The sequence below is a fragment of the Colletotrichum aenigma genome, assembly GCF_013390185.1.
Source record: "Colletotrichum aenigma strain Cg56 chromosome Unknown KSG_Cg56_contig08, whole genome shotgun sequence".
Classification (NCBI taxonomy): domain Eukaryota; kingdom Fungi; phylum Ascomycota; class Sordariomycetes; order Glomerellales; family Glomerellaceae; genus Colletotrichum; species Colletotrichum aenigma.
The window spans coordinates 1,824,721-1,842,068 of record NW_023500914.1 but is presented as its reverse complement, the minus strand read 5'-3'; the positions used below and the strand labels follow the sequence as shown (position 1 = coordinate 1,842,068).

Genomic DNA, 17,348 nt, shown 5'->3' with positions numbered 1-17,348 from the left:
TGTGCTGGCTGAATATGTAACCAAAGTTAGACTGCAGATGCAAACACTCCTTCTCTCCATACAGCCTCGATTGGTAGACATCGCCCGTTGCGTTCGCCTAGCACTTTCAAAACATCACCCTTTATCAAGACCAAGTCAGCATTCCTCCCAGGCTCAATCTTCCCGCGATCGTCGAACTTGAATCGATCTGCTGTGACAGAAGTTGCCGACTTCAGGACATCGATAGGAGACATGCCGACCTCTTCCACTAACAAACGCATCTCAAGATGCATGCCCAACCCATACGGCAAGCCAAGACCCTTTCCAGCCGCATCGGTCCCCACAATCAGAGGCACACCTGCTTTGTACAAAGCTTTTGTTGATGCATACGCGTTCGCGATGCTCGCCTTGGGCTTCTGTCCCGCAGCTAACCCGAGAGGTTTCGTTGGTTCCTTTTGGATGAGAAATCGTTTTGCGTATGGGTCCTTCATGTACGACATCAGCATATCCTGTCCTTCGCCCGTTTGTGAAGCGCATAGGCCTAGTGTTGGATTGCAATGCGCCTTGTTCTCCAGCATGATTTGAATGTAATCATCCGTTGGCGGCTTGTCAAGGAACATGTGGCTCAGGCCGTCCGCTCCGGCACGGAGCAGATCCATCGCGCCGGCATAGCTAAAGGCATGTCCAGTGGTGATGACACCATGTTTATGGGCAGCGGCTACGACAGCTTCTTGAATATCCATAGGAGGCCGGGGGAGATCCATGCCCAGAGTGTCGCCGAGCTCGTGAAACATTTTTATGTACGCTGCGCCGTTCTCTTCAATTTGCTGCTTGACGAACGGCTCCGCATCTTCTGGCTTGCGGAGCATGGGCCAGGTTGAAATGATCTTGTCAACGATGTGGTCACCACATGGCGTGTTGGAAAATTCTTTCCTCATCACGGGGATCGGCCAGCCACCTTCAACGACTGCACCAAGTCCAGCACATTTGAAGTCTGCATATTTTCCCTTGTTTGACGGTTCACTCGCGAGCTGAAATTCAACATGTCAGTCTATGCTAGCCGGAGAAACGCATCGGCTAGATGTGTTGACGGACCTTCTTCAACTCAGCATTGTCTTTTGGATCATTGTGCATGTCGCAGACGGTGGTGACTCCGAAGCGGAGTGATTGCTCGATGCTGTTGACATTTCCAGACAGGGCATGTATGTGCGCATCGATTAGTCCGGGGATGATGGTGTGTCCCGGTTTCGATATGACTGTAAACCCCGTGGTAAGCTCGCCATTGAAATTGCCCTCACCAACGGCTGCGATCTTTCCATCCAGGACGTAAACGTAGCCATGCTCAATTATTTTAGTGCCGTCGAATATTTTGACATCTTTGACAAGCATGGAGTTGACGACCCCCATGGCTGATTTGGAAATTTGGAAGAAGAGCGATGATCGTCGTGCATGTATGGTTGACAGAGGCAGTCCTGGCGGAGCCAACACGCCTCGAGATCTCACGAAATTTGGAAACAGCCAAGCTCCTCCTTTTTCTCTTACCAATTGCGCGTACGTCACGGCCTTGATTCATCCTCGCACGCCACATCGGACAGAGCCACCGCCTAGTCGCACGGAAGCTAACCTCAATTGATCGACTCACAGGCAGTCCGGCAGATGAGCAACAACAGACAAGTCGTCGGTTCCGCGTGCTAGTGCCGCCCTTTGTCAGCTCCGGCCTCCGTCTGAAACTTAAGTTTTCAGTCGTTTTTGGCCACTGCTCTGCGTTGATGACGTCTTAGCCACAGCGAAACGGGGACAAGATAGCAGCCGGCGCGTGGTGTTGGCCCAAGCGAGCACGCGGATAACGCAGGCGTGCAAGCCGATCTTGTCTGGGAGATGATAGCGCCGACGTCAGTTGAAGGCGAAGTGAAGGCGAAGTGGGTGGGTTTTACAGGCTCGGAGGTGGTCTGGACCGCCAAAGGCCATGTGGTGTGGAATGACCGGCGATTCAAGGCCGACTTTTGCACTGGGATTTCCGGGCTTTGCGATCGGCCTTCTGCTTTAGCGCTGTTCTGCGGTAGAATTCGATGCGACAATGGGACAAGGGTTGCTCCGTGGTCTCTTGGGTGATGCTCATAGGTCTGTCGGCAGGCATCGTACCGGCGGACACTAGTACTGCATGTAAGGCTTGAATTGGAATGGCGGCCGCCTGGTTGCTTGCTGCAAAGAGTCGCTCGCATTCATTAAGACAAGGTGATTGATGGCCATCTCTCTTGTTCTGGTATTATCCTCGTGAGAGCGGTGTGAGTGGTTGGGACCTACTTGTGATCCTGCTTACATTCAAGAGAAAGCAAACTTATGATTTGAGGACAGCATTTTTTTCCCACGGCGTGAGACGCAACTCTTCAAGCTTCACGGCTCCATGTTCAAGGCAAAACATTGTGCTTACATATTAGTAGACAGACAAATTGGGGTCATGCTTCGCTTGCCGGCCGAAACCCCTCACTGAGGTGGTGGGGGCCGTTGCAATCGCTCGTTACCTGCTGTGGGGTCGTTTCTGAACATGAGATTCGCAGGAAATGGTATCATCGGCCAGTCTTCCGATCTAAATCTGCCAAGAAAGGGCGCAATTCGACGGAAATCGTCACCAGCCATCATTCTAGCTCATTCTGATTAAGCTTCACTGCCGCTAATCATGTCACCTCAAGCGTCTCGCCTGACCAACTACATCGCCTTCTCTAGGCAAGATGGCTCAACCCCGCAGATTGGCCATCTTGACCGTGCTCAGCAAACTATCCAGCCCCTGGCTTTTCTCTCGGGCACTCCCGTGGAAAATCTGTACCAAGTCATCGAAGTGGGCTCTCAAAATATCACGGCATCAATCGACCCTCCTATTCCGTTGAAGGATGTGAAGGTTCTCCCTCCGATTTCAGGCCGCGACGTCCTGGCAGTAGGCAAGAATTACATGGAACACGCCAAAGAGTTCAACAGCTCCGGATACGATAGCTCTGATAAGGTCGATAAGCCCAGCCACCCGGTCATCTTCACCAAGCGCGCGACGTCCATCATTGCAGATGGCGAAGAGATCCTGCTGCACAAGGGTTTCACTGAGAGCGCTGACTATGAGGGTGAGATTGGTGTCATTGTCAGAAAGGCTGGGTTTCGCGTTAGTGAGACGGATGCGTGGGACTATGTTTGGGGCTACACCATCATCAACGACTTGACGGCGAGAGAAAGACAGAGAGACCACAAGCAGTTCTACATCGGCAAGTCTTCTGACACGTTTTGTCCTATGGTAAGCAAACCCTGATTGGAGTACGTCTTGGGGTATATAATTGACAGCTGTGCAGGGCCCTGTAGCAGTGCCCAAGGAAGACTTACTGAAGACTCTTCGCATCCAGACCCATGTCAATGGAGAGCTGCGCCAGGATGCCACTACAGAGGACCTCATTTTTTCAATCCCCCATCTGATTAGCACATTGTCTGCCGGGACGACCCTACAGCCTGGTGATGTCCTCGCCACGGGAACGGTGCGTGTACGTCTCTGCGTGTTGTCATACCTGTACTAACACTGAAGCCAGCCTGCAGGAGTTGGCATTGGACGCAAACCTCCAGTCTTTCTGTCGCCTGGAGATGAAATCGCAATCTCCATTGATGGCATTGGGACTTTGAAGAACAGAGTGGCAGACCATTCCGCGGCCAACACAACCATCGAGCGAGTTTCTGCACAGTCAGCCCTCAGGCTCAACAACGCCACGAGATCGATTCAAGGCAGGTCGGGGTTGACAATGATCAACTCAAAGCCGCTCAACTATCAGCGGACGGGAACCGGAAAACAAAACATCGTCTTTGTTCACGGTCTTGGCTCCTCGAAAGAGTATTGGACACCCTTGACCATGACACTTGACCTGAAGGATGCCATCACGGCGCACGTCTTCGACCTCGAAGGCCACGGCCTAAGCCCGACTCATCCGCTTAGCACGATCACTTTTGAGTCCTTGGCTGCTGATTTGCTGGGTATCTTCGAAGTTGCGGGGGTTTCTGCCCAGTCTCCTGCCATTTTGGTCGGCCACTCGATGGGATCCATCATCTCCGCCAAGTTCGCCATCGAACATCCGTCTCGCGTTAAGAAGCTTGTGCTCATGGGGCCGCCGCCATTCCCTCTTCCGGGGATGATAGCCAAAGCTCTTTCCACGACGATCTCCAAGGTGAGGAGTGAGGGGATGGACATCATCCTCAAATCTCCGTCGGGGCTTTCGGATCACACAATCAAGACAAATCCTATCGCAGCTGCGGCGGTGAGACTGGGATTTCTTGGTCAAGATCCTGAAGGGTACGCAAAGGCAACATCCGCTCTGGCCAATGCCACGGAGGGCTTGGCCCTTGAGAAACTGGCAGTCGAGACACTGCTTATTTCTGGACAGTATGAAGCAGTCTCGCCCGAGATGCGAGAGAAGGCGTACGTTGAGAAGATCAGCAACGCCAAGCAAATTGTGCTGCCTGATATGGGCCACTGGCATGTATATGAGGATGTGCAAGGTGTTGCGCAGAGCCTCCAAGACTTCCTGCAGTGAGAAATGCAAGGGACGATGATGACGTCGTCAAATTTCTGAAGATTGGCTGACAGCCCACCCCTATGCAGCTTTTTACCGAAGGATGAAACCTTCTGGGATTAATGCGCCCGTCAATGAGACCTCAGGCGGCAGAGTTAGACCGGTCATAACTTTCAGGACATGTCATGCTACACCAGGCGAATAGTGGGTTGCATGATGTGGCATCACAAATCTTATCGCCTGCCATATTTGGTGGGCGGTGCGGGGTTGCCAACACTGTAAGATGCATATATATCTAGGTAGCACAACACAAATTGCATCCTCACCTTGCTCCGCCGTCTCAAGTCTTAGGTCCGAATGCATCTTGGTGGTGGTAAAATGATAGTGAAGGTGTCACTACTTCTGGTCGCCAGTGCGGCTCTGGCTTCCTGCGGCAGTCAGGCCAAGACTGACCTGAACGCTGTCGCAGAGGAATACGACTACATTGTAATCGGCGGAGGAACAAGTGGGCTCGTCGTGGCTAACAGACTGAGCGAGAACCCAGCCAGTGAGTACTATTTCAACTTACTTCTACCTAGTATTGTTTTGTTGGTTGCTTCGCTAGGGCGAACCTTCTGGCCTATTTGATGATTTAAGCTTCGGATGTCACTAACATCAGCAAAGAAACTGTCCTGGTCGTCGAGTACGGTGACTTTCCAAACACCATCAACGTTACTGTACCATACTTCACTACCTACGACCAGTCGGCTCGCCTCTATAATGTGACTTCGGTTCCTCAAGTCCATCTCGGAAACCGGACCTCGCGACTCCGTATCGGCGCTACTGTTGGCGGAGGATCAAGCGTTAATGGCATGGCCTGGGATCGAGGCTCAGTCGCCGACTATGATGCGTGGGAAGCACTGGGGAATCCTGGATGGGGCTGGAACAACATGCTGAAGTACTTTCGAAAGTCTTCAACATTTGCTCCTCCCTCCCAGGAATATGTTGACAAGTATGCTTACGACTGGAACCGAGATGCGTATGGAAATGGCCCCATCCAAGTTGGATTCCCTTCATGGCAGTGGCCTGCGGCTGGTACGTTTCTGGTCCAATTGAATATCAAGCATGGGACTATATAAACAGAAACTGACCAACCTGAAAGACCTGCAAGCTCGAGCCTGGGCCGAAGACATGAAAGTCCCAAGGTTAAAGGATGGATCCGATGGCGACAACGTCGGGATTGCTTGGCTACCTCAAAACTCCGGCGGGAAGAACGCCACGCGCTCGACATCTGAAACTGCATACTTTAACCCGGTCAGTGACCGCAGCAATCTTCATCTTCTTGTACGACACTACGGCGGTGCGATCAGTTTCGAAGGCAATGCGACGGCCGGAGTTGATGTTGCGAGCCGCGATGGAACAAGAACGCGATTTGTGAGATCGCGAAACGTGGTTCTAGCGGCTGGGGCCGTCAACACACCGCGGATTCTTCAACTTTCCGGAATCGGCCCCTCGAAGCTTTTGAAAGGCCTCGGCATCAATGTTACTGTCGATTCTCCTGGCGTTGGCGCCAACTTTCAGGACCATCCATCCGTCTACATGGTCTATGACTGTAAGCCATTTGCCCCCTTCTGACCAGCTTTGCATCCTGCCCGATTACTGACGATCTGGGTGAAGTTGCCAATGACACGTCTGTAAACCCAACATTGATGAACAACGCAACATTCTACAATCATTCATGGGCTGAATATCTAGCCAATAAGACTGGACCTCACTCGCATGCTTGGGGGAACAAGGTGGTGTTCACGTCATTGCGAGATCTTGACTCGAGCAACTATCAGATTATTGCCGACGCTCTCAGCCAGCAAGAACCCCTGCAACACTTGCCACAAGTGTACGCCGAGAACCCGGCATTAGTGAAAGGATTCGAACAACAAAGAGATGCTCTGAAAAAGCAGTTCTTGAACCCGAAAGCGGGGGTGGTAGAGATCACGTTTGGCGGCGCCGAGTCCGTTCCGGTGGCTCTTCAAAAGCCATTGTCAAGAGGCACAATCGCTATCAACAGCACGAATCCAGACCCGTCAATCGCCCCTCTAGTCGACTTCAACACTATCTCCAATCCGATCGACAGCCTCATACTCATCCGAGCCGTAGCGAAGGCACGCGCGTTCATGTCCAGTCCCAGTGTAAAGTCTCTTGCTGCGGTTGAGATGATGCCTGGTCCAGGCGCCGCGAGCGATGCTGAGATTGAGGCAATTATGCGCCAGTCCTGGGTGTCCTCGAGTTTCGATCATCCTGCTGGGACAGCGGCCATGATGCCTAAGGAGTGGGGTGGCGTTGTTGATAGCAAGCTACGGGTGTATGGTGTGAAGGGGCTTTGGGTTGTAGACACGAGTGTCATGCCTATCTTGCCCGCAGCCCACACGCAGGCTACCGTGTACGCAGTAGCCGAGTATGCTGCCGACATCATCAAAGCCAACGGCAATATGACGGCCGTTTGAGGACTAGAAAATTCGGGTTTGATGCACTAATGGCTGAAGCTCCACTTGGCGGAACTGGAGCATGATTGGAAATCATGTTAGTTGAAAGTACAGCGGCAATGCATAGTAACAAAAGCGATCCGTGAAGATATAGCGACATCGGAGTTGCTCCGATGGTATTCGTGCGACCGCTTGCAGTTTGTGTGCTCGAGTAACGATGGCGTATTAGGTGCCTTGTGATTGCGTGCGGCATGCCTTATCAACACCAATAACGATGCTGTGTCAGCATCAACGGTTAATAATGTGTCGGATTCTTCAGCAGCGCAACTTTCAAAAACGACTTAGATAATGACGATTATCCTCATCGTCGATAGAGGCAAACTTACTCGTTATCAGTCGAGTTCATCATTAAGCATTGTCGAACAAAGCACCTCAGCTACAAGTGTCTAAAATGACGTCCGCTTTATCACAAGATCCCATCTCTTCTGTTGACCCTCAGAGGCTCGAACAAATTCGCAAAAAGTACGCTGAGGAGGCCAAGAAACGTTTGAGGCCTGAAGGCGCTGCTCAATTTCTTCCCCTCAATGAAGCTCCGGAGGACCGACTTCATTCACTCCTCGATGATCCTTGGGCAGACCACGCAGCTCTAAGCGCAATGCCATCGCCTATTTCCAAGGAGAAAGTCATTCGATTTTTCGTCCTTGGTGCAGGCTTTGGAGGATTGGTCTCTGCTGTGCGCCTTATCGAATCCGGCGTTGCAACTGCAGACGAGATCCGACTGGTCGATGCCGCTGGTGGCTTCGGTGGTACTTGGTATTGGCATCGTTATCCTGGTCTTCACTGCGATCTCGAGAGCTACTGCTATTTACCTTTGCTGGAGGAGACCGGCTACATCCCGTCGAAGAAATATGCGCCAGCTGCCGAAATTCGTCAACATGCGGAGCGCATCGCTTCTCGATGGAAGCTGGACGACAAGACTCTTTTCCGATCAGACGTAAAGAGCCTATATTGGGATGACGACAAGGAGCTTTGGAATATCAATCTTTCCGAGAGAAGAGGTCCAGGCTCAGACACCATTCAGCACAAGGTTCATGCGCAATATGTCTACTTGGCTGCCGGTGTTCTCACCAAACCACAAGTACCCAGAATTCCTGGCCTTTTGTCATTCAAGGGCGACATATTCCACACGTCCAGATGGAATTATGCTGTCACGGGTGGATCCCAGGAAGACCAGTCACTCATCACCCTGCGAGACAAGAAAGTCGCAATTGTCGGTACTGCTGCAACAGCTATAGGAGCAGTTCCCGCGCTGGCGAAGTACGCCAAGGAGCTTTATGTCATTCAACGAACGCCGGCCTATCTCAAGCAACGAGGTCAGCAAACGACGTACCCTGACACTTTCAAAGCCACCATCGCAAACAAGAAGGGTTGGCAATTCGAGCGACAAATCAACTTGAACCGGCACATGACAAACACTGTGCTGCCCGGTCAGCCCAATCTCGTCAATGATGGCTGGACTGATATGCCTGCTTATTCTGCGGTGATGGGGTCCCCAGCCCATGGAATTGTGAGTCCAACACCGGAAGATGAAGAGCGACGAGCCACTTCGTTTCACGCCTTAGATCTGCCACACATGGAGGCAGTACGCGATCGCGTTAGCAGCATTGTAAAGGATAAGGCGACTGCTGAGAGTTTGAAGCCCTGGTACCCCTCTTGGTGTAAGCGCCCGACATTCAGCGACGAATATCTGCAATCCTTCAATTACCCGAATGTCCATCTCGTCGACGCGGATGGGAAGGGGCCTTCTCATGTCACGGAAACGAGCATTGTAGTTGGAGACATGGAGTACCCAGTTGACATTATTATTTTCAGCACCGGCTACTCCGTCGCTGGTGGCCGCACGGGAGGCAGCCCGGCTGGAAGGGTTGGTGTCCAAGTCCTAGGACGCAACGGGATCTCTATGGATGATAAATGGCGACGCAACGGACCTGCCACCCTCCACGGATACGCTACCAACGAATTTCCCAATCTCTTCTTCTCTGGCACAGCACAAGGCACTATTACAGGAAACAATGTGTTCATGCTGGGACTCATTGCTCGGCATGTCACATATATGATATTCGAAGCCGAGCGTCGTGTGGGTTCCGGCAAGAGGGCTATCGTGGAAGTGACTAAAGAGGCAGAGGAGCAGCACAGTCAAGAGATTGCCAAGCGAGCACCCTTCTTCTCCTCCCTTTCTGGATGCACGCCAGGATACTTTAACGGACACGGACAGGCAGCTTCAGAGGATCCTGAGGAGAAGAAGAAGCAAGCGCGAGGTGTTGTGTGGGCTGAAGGCACTGTCTCTTTCTTGGACTATATGGGAAAGTGGAGGGATGAGGGCAAGCTGAGAGGTCTCTCCGTGACAGCAAGACCCAGCATCACTTCGAACGAAGGTGGCAGGTTGTCCAAGCTCTGATGGAGATGTTGGATGCGAAATGTGATGATCAGAAATATGATCCATAATTGTACGTGAATGAGATGCCTTCAATAAACATGCATACATCCAACTTGGTGACATAATTCATCCTCACTTGAACTGAGATTCTCGTCGATGAGTTGTGCAACCCAGGGGTGTACTTAACTTGAGGTGACCAAAACAGTGATGTCAACGCTTATTCAACTGATCTCTAGTATCGAATTCGACTCGAAATATCAATCACCTATTCTCAATATGTCTGTTCACCGGTCGCGGTGCACCCAAGTTCTCTCGCAATGTTCTACCCTCATATTCTCCCCTGAAAAGACCGCCCTTCACCAATTCAGGGATGACATGTTCGGAAAACTCCCTCAACCCGTCAATCAGACGCGGCTGAATGACTGCAAAGCCATCAGTCGCATATTGCTCTAGCCATGCCTGAAGGTCATCAGCGATAGACTGCGTCGTTCCAACCAGCGGCCTGTGTCCTAGTCCAATGGAACATCGCTCCGCCGTCTGTTGTATCGTGAGATTGTTCGCCTTCGCAAATGATGCGATTGCCGCGGAACGACCATGTGAAAATGTTGCCGACCACGAGTCTGGGAAAGGAGAGTCAATCTCGATATCTCCAAAGTGGATTCCGAGATTTTTGACGGCGACTTCGATAGGCCATAGCGAAGTCACTTCTTGCAACTTCTTCTCCGCCTCTTCTTGTGTTGCTCCCCAAATGACGGCCACGCCAGTGAGAATGACTAGGTGATCTGGGTTTCTTCCAGCGGCTTTGGCTGCATCCTTGAGAGCGCGATATGTCTTCTGCCCATCAGAGATGGAATAGTTGGCGCAGTAAATCAAGTCGGCCGTGGAGCCACCGAAAGCTATTCCTTCAGCAGATGTTCCAGCTTGCGCGATAACCGGGTGACCCTGAATCGGACGCTCAACCTTCAAGGGCTGGTTGATTCTATACAGTCCATCGTCAATATTAGGCCAATGAACCATATTCAGATCGACGTAGATGCCCCCGTTTTTTTATTTCTGATGAGGGCGTCATCTTCGAAGCTGTCCCAGAGCGTTTGGACAGCAGTCAAGAATCATCTTGCGCGGTTGTACTTTGCAGCACTGTCTTTCGTTTCTTCGGCAGGAACGCCTAGATTCGCAGAACCCGGTCCAGGAGTAGTGACGACGTTCCATCCTACTCTTCCGTGACTTATATGGTCAAGGCTAGCAAGTTGTCTTGCGACGTGAGTCGGCTCATTGTCGCTGACGCTCGCTGTATAGACAAGACCAATGTGCTTCGTTCTTGCTGCGATTGCGGAGAACAAAGTGGCAGGTTCAAAGCCGCTGACACTCCATAGATGCTTCGCGAGATTTCCAGTCGGGAAAGATGCACCATCGGCAAGGAACAAAGTGTCAAACTTGGCGCTTTCTGCAAGCTGTGCGTAAGAGATATAATATTCGACATCGAGGCTCTCATGCGCGTGTATGTCCGGGTGTCGCCATATTTGTGTTTGAGCTCCGGAGTAGATGAAGGCAGCTAGCCGAAGTCTCTTCTTTTCAGCAGTGGACATGGCTGTTTACCGTCGGCCTTGATGAGTCGATAAAGTTGTGTAGAAAATGGTCAAGTAGTGGATGAGTTGATGCTTCTGTTTGGCAATGCTTCTTGTGATTTAGGCTATTGGGGCTTGTGCATCTTCTTTGAAGTCCAAGGTATGGTCTCAGACAAGCCAGATGCAACTGTCGGCCCTGGCATCGTTCGTCCATGAGTAGAAGCACGTCTTGAGAAGCATCCCTGACGTTACTGGCACGCCATCGAATCCCATATGGCACGGCACTGATAAGCATGGGTTTTCATCACCGAGAAACGCATGAATGCCGTTTTCATTGGCTACGGGGACTGTCCGACAATTCTGTTATGATCAACGTTGAAGAACATGCCGAACTGGCGCAAAACACCATGCTTTTCGCGCATATCGGCCTGCGACCGATCTCGGATTATGTTGGCCTCGAAAACTTCTGTTGCTATTCCCGCGGGGTCTCCCCGACGTATGCGATGGTGTTGATGTCCTTCATGCATGTTTCCTCATCACGTCATTATTACTGCAAATTCGCAAGATTTCTGGGTGCGCGTCTCATCTTGTCGCGGAGATAGCACTCGGACAATAGCTTTTGAGACCGTGACTAGGTATCTAAGCTTCCAACTAATGAATTTTGATGTGTGCTTCGTGTGAGCCCGAAAATATCGCTGGTGGTGGGAAGACAAGCCAAACGTGCTAGTTTCAATCTTGGCATAAAATCCATGTCCCGAAAGCGCGATAATAGGCCTGCAGCACGGAATCTGCTGCTAGTCGAATTGTGTGCTGCTAGAATGGCCTTTATTTCAACGTAGAACCTACAATAAGTCTGATGTAGAGTCGAGATGGTCTCTCCTTTAGCCAACTTCTGGTGACTACGACGTTCAAAATGGCTAACACGGTAGTCCCCAAAGGCAACACCAGTGCAGAGAATGATCGCTCCAGTTCCAACCTCGACATGGACCCTTACGCTGACGAATCAATCTTGGAAATTGGAAAGACGGTGCCCATAACACATGATGCAGATCTCGCCAGTCTCGAAGATGTCTCTCGGGATCTCCGAAAAGACCCGGAAGCTCGAGCAGCGTTTCTTGCGACATTCACCGCCGACGAAGAAAAGGCTATTATGAACGAAGTTGACAGAAGATTCTTGTAAGCCTTTGGTATTGGGTGGCATGTAACTGCCAGGATGAATGGCTAGCTCACTGTCAATAGCGTCCTCATAGGCATCATGTTCATGGTCAAGAATATCGACTTTGGAAACATCAGCATCATCAAAACCATGCAGGCTGGTTCGGATTCCAACATAATTTCGGAGCTGAACATGACACCTGATGACTACAATTGGGTTGCTACCATTCAAGGAGTCAGTTCCCAAACCTCGGGCATGAATCCTCGGCTAATATGGATCTAAGAGATTCCCTACATCATCTTCGAATTGCCGAGCAACCTCCTTCTCAAGTACATGACGCCTCATGCCTGGGAATCCCGCATATTTCTCACGTGGGGCATAGTCACGGCGTGCTGCGGCGCAGTGAACACCAAGTCACAGATACTAGCCCTGCGGTTTCTCGTAGGCATGTTCGAAGCTGGCATGTTCCCGGGAGTTATCACGACTCTCAGCTATTGGTACCGTACGGATGAAGTTGGTCGGCCCCTGCTGTGGTACTTCGCCATCTCCAACCTCTCAAACATTGTGGGAAGTCTTGTTTGCTACGGGGCAAGCTTCATGAATGGGATACAAAACCTGAGCGGCTGGAGATGGGCCTTCATACTGGAGGGCGTCGCCACCGTCTTGTTTGCAGGCGTCATTTTCTGGGTGCTTCCAGATTTCCCGAAAAGCCCGAGAAGCAATTCGTGGCTCACTCCACGCGAACAGCAGTTTCTTTAGGCTAGACTCCCCTCTAGTGCCCCTGCAACAGCAGACAAGAGCTGGGATACCAGGGAAGCATGGATAGCCTTCAAAGCACCGACAACTTGGGCTTTCCTACTGGACCAGACGCTCATGAACCTCGCTACATATGCATTGAGCTGGTATCTACCAACGATCATAGCCAGCCTGGGGTTCGCCAAGCTGCCAAACAGTTTGCTTCTCAATATTCCACCCGCGGCTGCTGGCATTTTAGCCATGTTGATCTGCGTCCTGATCACCTCTCGTGCGTGGGCGCCACGACCGCTGATGTGTATTTGCACCGTCCTCGGAACAATTGTCTGCTTTATTCTCTTCTTTTCTGTCTCCGGCAAAGCAGGACTCTATGCTGCGTGTATACTGTCACAATTCTTCTCAAGCTCTTATTATGTACCGTATTGGTCATGGCGAACGTCAATAATGGCCGGCTCGACAGGTGCAAGCTTTGCAATTGGTTTGCAGAGCAGTGTTGCGCAGCTTGGAGCGGCGATAGGGCCGCAGTTCTTCCAGTCGAAGTGGGCGTATAGTCGCTACAGGAACAGCTTCTTCATCGGGTTTGCGATCACGTTGGCTGCGTTGGCTACCAACCTTTGGACGTGGTGGCTGACGAGAAGAATAGAACAGAGGGTGGTCGAAGTTCGGAAGGATACTCTGAGGGCAAGGCGGGAAGGAAAAGCTTATGACGGACGAATTGACATCGATATCATGGATAGTAAGAAGATCAAGAACCATGAATGGATTTAGGCCGAATATCCTGGTATTGAAGTGGGACACATTGGTAGGCAAAGAAGATATGAGGGAATACGTACCTGGAAATTGCCAATAGAGCCAAGTTAGCTTGGTGATGTGTTGAAATGATGAGCCAAGAACTAACCTGGTCGAGGCATTCAGGGAGATAGCAACTGAACGATATCAATTCTTGACCATCGGTGCGACAATCACTCACGTGAGCAGTACTATTAATTGGATTGAACCAAGCATAACGAGTTGAAATGGCGGCTTCTAGGCCCCGGCTAAATTCAGAGGAGGTACCTGAGGATACATTTCAATCGATCAAGCTAAGGCGAGGTTGCCCAATGAGAATGTAGATCCATTCCGTTGAGACTGACCGTGTTTCTGTCCAGAGCACAGTTGTGCGCTTTCCGCAAGCACGATTTCTGGCAATTGATGCAGGTGTCAGACAACGCATATGCAGTAGCCGCCGATATCGGTAATTTGCTCTGTCCTTGGTACATGATCCATGCAAGGTCGAAGATGAAGGCCATCCGGTCAATGATTATGCTTCTGGAAGTGATTATGCCTGAGAAGACTGAGAATATCAGGGAGTCGCACCTGTGATCGACGGAACAAAACCATAACCAGATGCTGATATTGCGGACAGGCTCTCAGGTTCTTTAATTGTGCCAATAATCCTGTTGTTTCAAGGCTGCTGTGTCGCCAGACCACCGTCATGTGAAATCAGAAGTGCTCTAGCATTCTCAATCCACCATGTAGCATTAGGACCAGATGCGTGAGAGGTCTACAACGTGGTGATGGAGTAGAAATCACCGTGTGTACGGCAAAGCCCGGCACGAATTCTCCATCAATCTCCCGTAACAGTGGGTGGCGGCTGGTCTGAATCGTGGATCTGACTGAATACCAAGGCTCGGACTTCGATGCTCCGTCGAGGGTTTGCTTCTGACGATGCCAGAGGGTGACGAAACGAGGCATGTGGGCACCCTAGAGCCTGATTTAGTATGCTAGCCTTTGAGTGAGAGATTTAGACTTACGTTGGGCACTTATGCTTGGGTCGGAATCGAACATCTTGATCAACAACACTTCTTCCGGTCGTTGTTCGCCGAGGTAGTACCATCTCTGCCCATCGCGATGGTGCGCATAGAGATTAGAGCCTTTGAACTTTCTCCGGACGTGATCGCATTCAATCAGATCCTCGTCGAGAACTGACGTGGAGTCACAGCATGCCAGCGGATAATCTTGGACGGAGTTTCCGATCGGCCGCCATACACTATTTTGATCCATCCCATCAGAATGGCAGGACGTTGGTGGCGTCAAGGACGATAACGAGGACTTACTTGATTAGCCTCACCCTGCCTTGCAATAGAAATGGTGCATCATCTGGCAAGTGAAGTAGCACCCGGTGAAGAACTCCTGATGCGCTCTGATCTGGAAGAAGGACGTTAGCTTGCTGGAGACCGAACGATCGCGATCATGAATGCATCGTGGCACTTACCTACGTGGACTGTTGGTGAGGGTCGTAGCCACGTAGCCAAGTCGTTCATGTCCAACTCATTGTCCTCCCTCTCTCGTGGTGCCCCGGCATCGCGCAACTTGGGCGGGTTTATCGCGTCAGTGAAAATTGAGGCCAACAGCGCGAGACTAGAAGCTCACCCTCCAATCAAAGATGAAAACCCTATCGTTAGAATTTCCCACCAATTTCAGGAGATTCTCAACTTCCGGCAAATATTCGTTCTTGATCAAGCTCTGGTCTCCGAAGGACTGTGCATTGAGCCTGCTTGGAGAGGTCTCTACTTGGAATCCATGCGAGTCCAGTGAGAAGTCGTTGACCTGGTCTCGGATATCAACGAATGTTTGCGTTCTCTTCTCGAATTCAAGATTTGTGGAGCGCGCATCCTGGTCACGTTCGTGGATTGGAACGAAAAGTTGGAACGGTTTCTCTTGTTGGTACAGCGGTAGCCGTCGAAGATAGTCAAGCTCCGCATCGACAGTTCCGCAAGCCATCTTGCAGTAGCGTGATTCGACGATGGAATGAAAACTGGGTAATGGAAGCCAAATGCGTCGAACATGAAGAGGAGAATTTCAGGACAATTTATCCTATCAGACGAAGCCGTTTCTTTGAAGGCAAGGTGTTACGCGCATGTCTCCTTTGCAGGGGGAAGGCGGTACCTATCGGTACTTCTGTACTACGTGGCTTGCAGCACCATACCGATCGGCCCAGCCTAGACCCGGAACCCTTGAAGCCCAATACTTCGGGCTCTCATCCTTATATCTGTGCTTTTGCACATTCACGTTAAAGAAAATGCCTGCTGACCTCGACGAACATTGTCATTCGTTCGACTCGGCTTCTCCACGCTTCTTACGTTTCTCGTGATCGACGCGATGCACCAACTCCCGGAACAGATCAGCGGCAACTCGTCGCAGTCCTCGGCGGCATCCAGCAAAAAGCCCATGCCTCTGCCAGCTTGGGCTATCGCTGCCACAGAGAGCTCGAAACACCTGTCTCAGCCGTGGAAGACTCACTACGGGGCGGAGCCCGACGACGCCAATTTTGCTGCCGAGAAAGACCTAGTTGCTCATTATGACAAGAGGACGAAAGTCTGCTTTAGCGAGGGCTCAATGGCTGCATGACACCCGCCGTTTTTGTAAGACATGCCCACTCCTTGACGCCGGGTCTTTAGATCTGCGCCTTGAATGAGAACGGTAGCTCACAACGCACCGCTCTTTCAGGCCGCGCGTGTAGAACCCCAGACTTCCAGATACGTTACCGGTGAACGTTCAGCTTGCCCCCTGCGAGCGTTTACCCACCAACTTTACTGCCGCACAACAGAGTGCTCAACTACGTTTATTTCGACCTTGGCGCCATTGCCAGTTGTTGGTTGGATTTACTTGCCACAAGACAAGCTCCGCACTCCCAGTCTGAGCCAAACAGCGGAGGGCTTTCTTTCAGGGTTCTCTTTCGGGGATCTCAATGGGCGGAAGAGTGATGTTGGCCCCAACGAACCCCTCCCAAAGATTATATCAACTGGATATGACATGATATCCATCAGCGGATGCTGTAAACATTCTCAGCAAGAACATGGAATTAGCGTGCCTTCTTTTGATATGTTGGTCGAACTGAGAACATGTCGAACGGTGCAGGTAACAATCGGAGTTAGATTTCAACGTACTAGACATGATAGAGTTCTCATTTAATAACTTTCACCAGGAACAGGCGTTCTGAAGCAGTGCAAAAACAATAGAAGGTGGGAGCGAGAATCTGACGCTAAATATAGACGAAAGAGAGACAGACACAAGAAACGAAATTCTCAAGGAGGCTCAATCGACAAAATCATTCTAGAATCGAGAGTTCCGGCTGCATTCATCCCATCCGTTTCACTCAACACGCCGCGTCCTATGTCGCCTATTGGTGGCGATGAAGACGGGTCTGTAACTGCTTGAGAAGCGCTGTCCCTGTGTAGCGCCCTAGCAACGTGGGTTGAAGATCATCAAATATCATAAGATCGTCGCCTGAATCCTGCACGCACTGTTCCGCAAAGCGTCTGTTTTGTTCCAGTACCTCTGTTGACTTAGCCTTTAAGGCCTTTGCCTCTTTTTCCTCGACTCCTCGTATCTCGTAAAGCGTTGCGAGATGATATTCTGCTCTGGCGAGACCTACGATCGACCATTTCGAATCTCTCGCACATTCGACGCATTGTTCCATGT

At 51.0% G+C, this 17,348-nt stretch overlaps 6 protein-coding genes across 6 annotated transcripts; 4 read left to right on the top strand and 2 right to left on the bottom strand.

Annotated features, from left to right (window-relative positions):
• Nucleotides 1–26: 26 nt before the first annotated feature.
• On the bottom strand, nt 27–1,386 carry CGCA056_v012030 (uncharacterized protein; the record flags this gene model as incomplete). Its single annotated transcript, XM_037327274.1, has 2 exons — nt 27–1,010; nt 1,075–1,386. The coding sequence occupies 2 exons, from the start codon at nt 1,384–1,386 to the stop codon at nt 27–29; spliced, it is 1,296 nt and encodes a 431-aa protein (XP_037174518.1).
• A 1,270-nt stretch (nt 1,387–2,656) lies between these two features.
• yisK-1 (Uncharacterized protein) lies at nt 2,657–4,535 on the top strand (the record flags this gene model as incomplete). Its single annotated transcript, XM_037327273.1, has 3 exons — nt 2,657–3,256; nt 3,312–3,491; nt 3,543–4,535. The coding sequence occupies 3 exons, from the start codon at nt 2,657–2,659 to the stop codon at nt 4,533–4,535; spliced, it is 1,773 nt and encodes a 590-aa protein (XP_037174150.1).
• A 357-nt stretch (nt 4,536–4,892) lies between these two features.
• Nucleotides 4,893–6,994, top strand: xptC-0 (Dehydrogenase xptC; the record flags this gene model as incomplete). Its single annotated transcript, XM_037327272.1, has 4 exons — nt 4,893–5,061; nt 5,178–5,588; nt 5,656–6,105; nt 6,171–6,994. 4 exons carry the CDS (start codon nt 4,893–4,895, stop codon nt 6,992–6,994), a joined length of 1,854 nt encoding a protein of 617 aa, XP_037174489.1.
• A 430-nt stretch (nt 6,995–7,424) lies between these two features.
• Nucleotides 7,425–9,431, top strand: ausC-1 (FAD-binding monooxygenase ausC; the record flags this gene model as incomplete). The annotated part of the gene is made up of 1 exon (XM_037327271.1): nt 7,425–9,431. The coding sequence occupies one exon, from the start codon at nt 7,425–7,427 to the stop codon at nt 9,429–9,431; it is 2,007 nt and encodes a 668-aa protein (XP_037173929.1).
• A 2,457-nt stretch (nt 9,432–11,888) lies between these two features.
• prlL-6 (MFS transporter prlL) lies at nt 11,889–12,890 on the top strand (the record flags this gene model as incomplete). The annotated part of the gene is made up of 3 exons (XM_037327270.1): nt 11,889–12,151; nt 12,215–12,365; nt 12,417–12,890. 3 exons carry the CDS (start codon nt 11,889–11,891, stop codon nt 12,888–12,890), a joined length of 888 nt encoding a protein of 295 aa, XP_037173928.1.
• A 1,600-nt stretch (nt 12,891–14,490) lies between these two features.
• aclN-0 (Aspirochlorine biosynthesis protein N) lies at nt 14,491–15,647 on the bottom strand (the record flags this gene model as incomplete). Its single annotated transcript, XM_037327269.1, has 5 exons — nt 14,491–14,627; nt 14,678–14,913; nt 14,981–15,071; nt 15,139–15,235; nt 15,297–15,647. 5 exons carry the CDS (start codon nt 15,645–15,647, stop codon nt 14,491–14,493), a joined length of 912 nt encoding a protein of 303 aa, XP_037174149.1.
• Between the last annotated feature and the right edge of the window lie 1,701 nt (nt 15,648–17,348).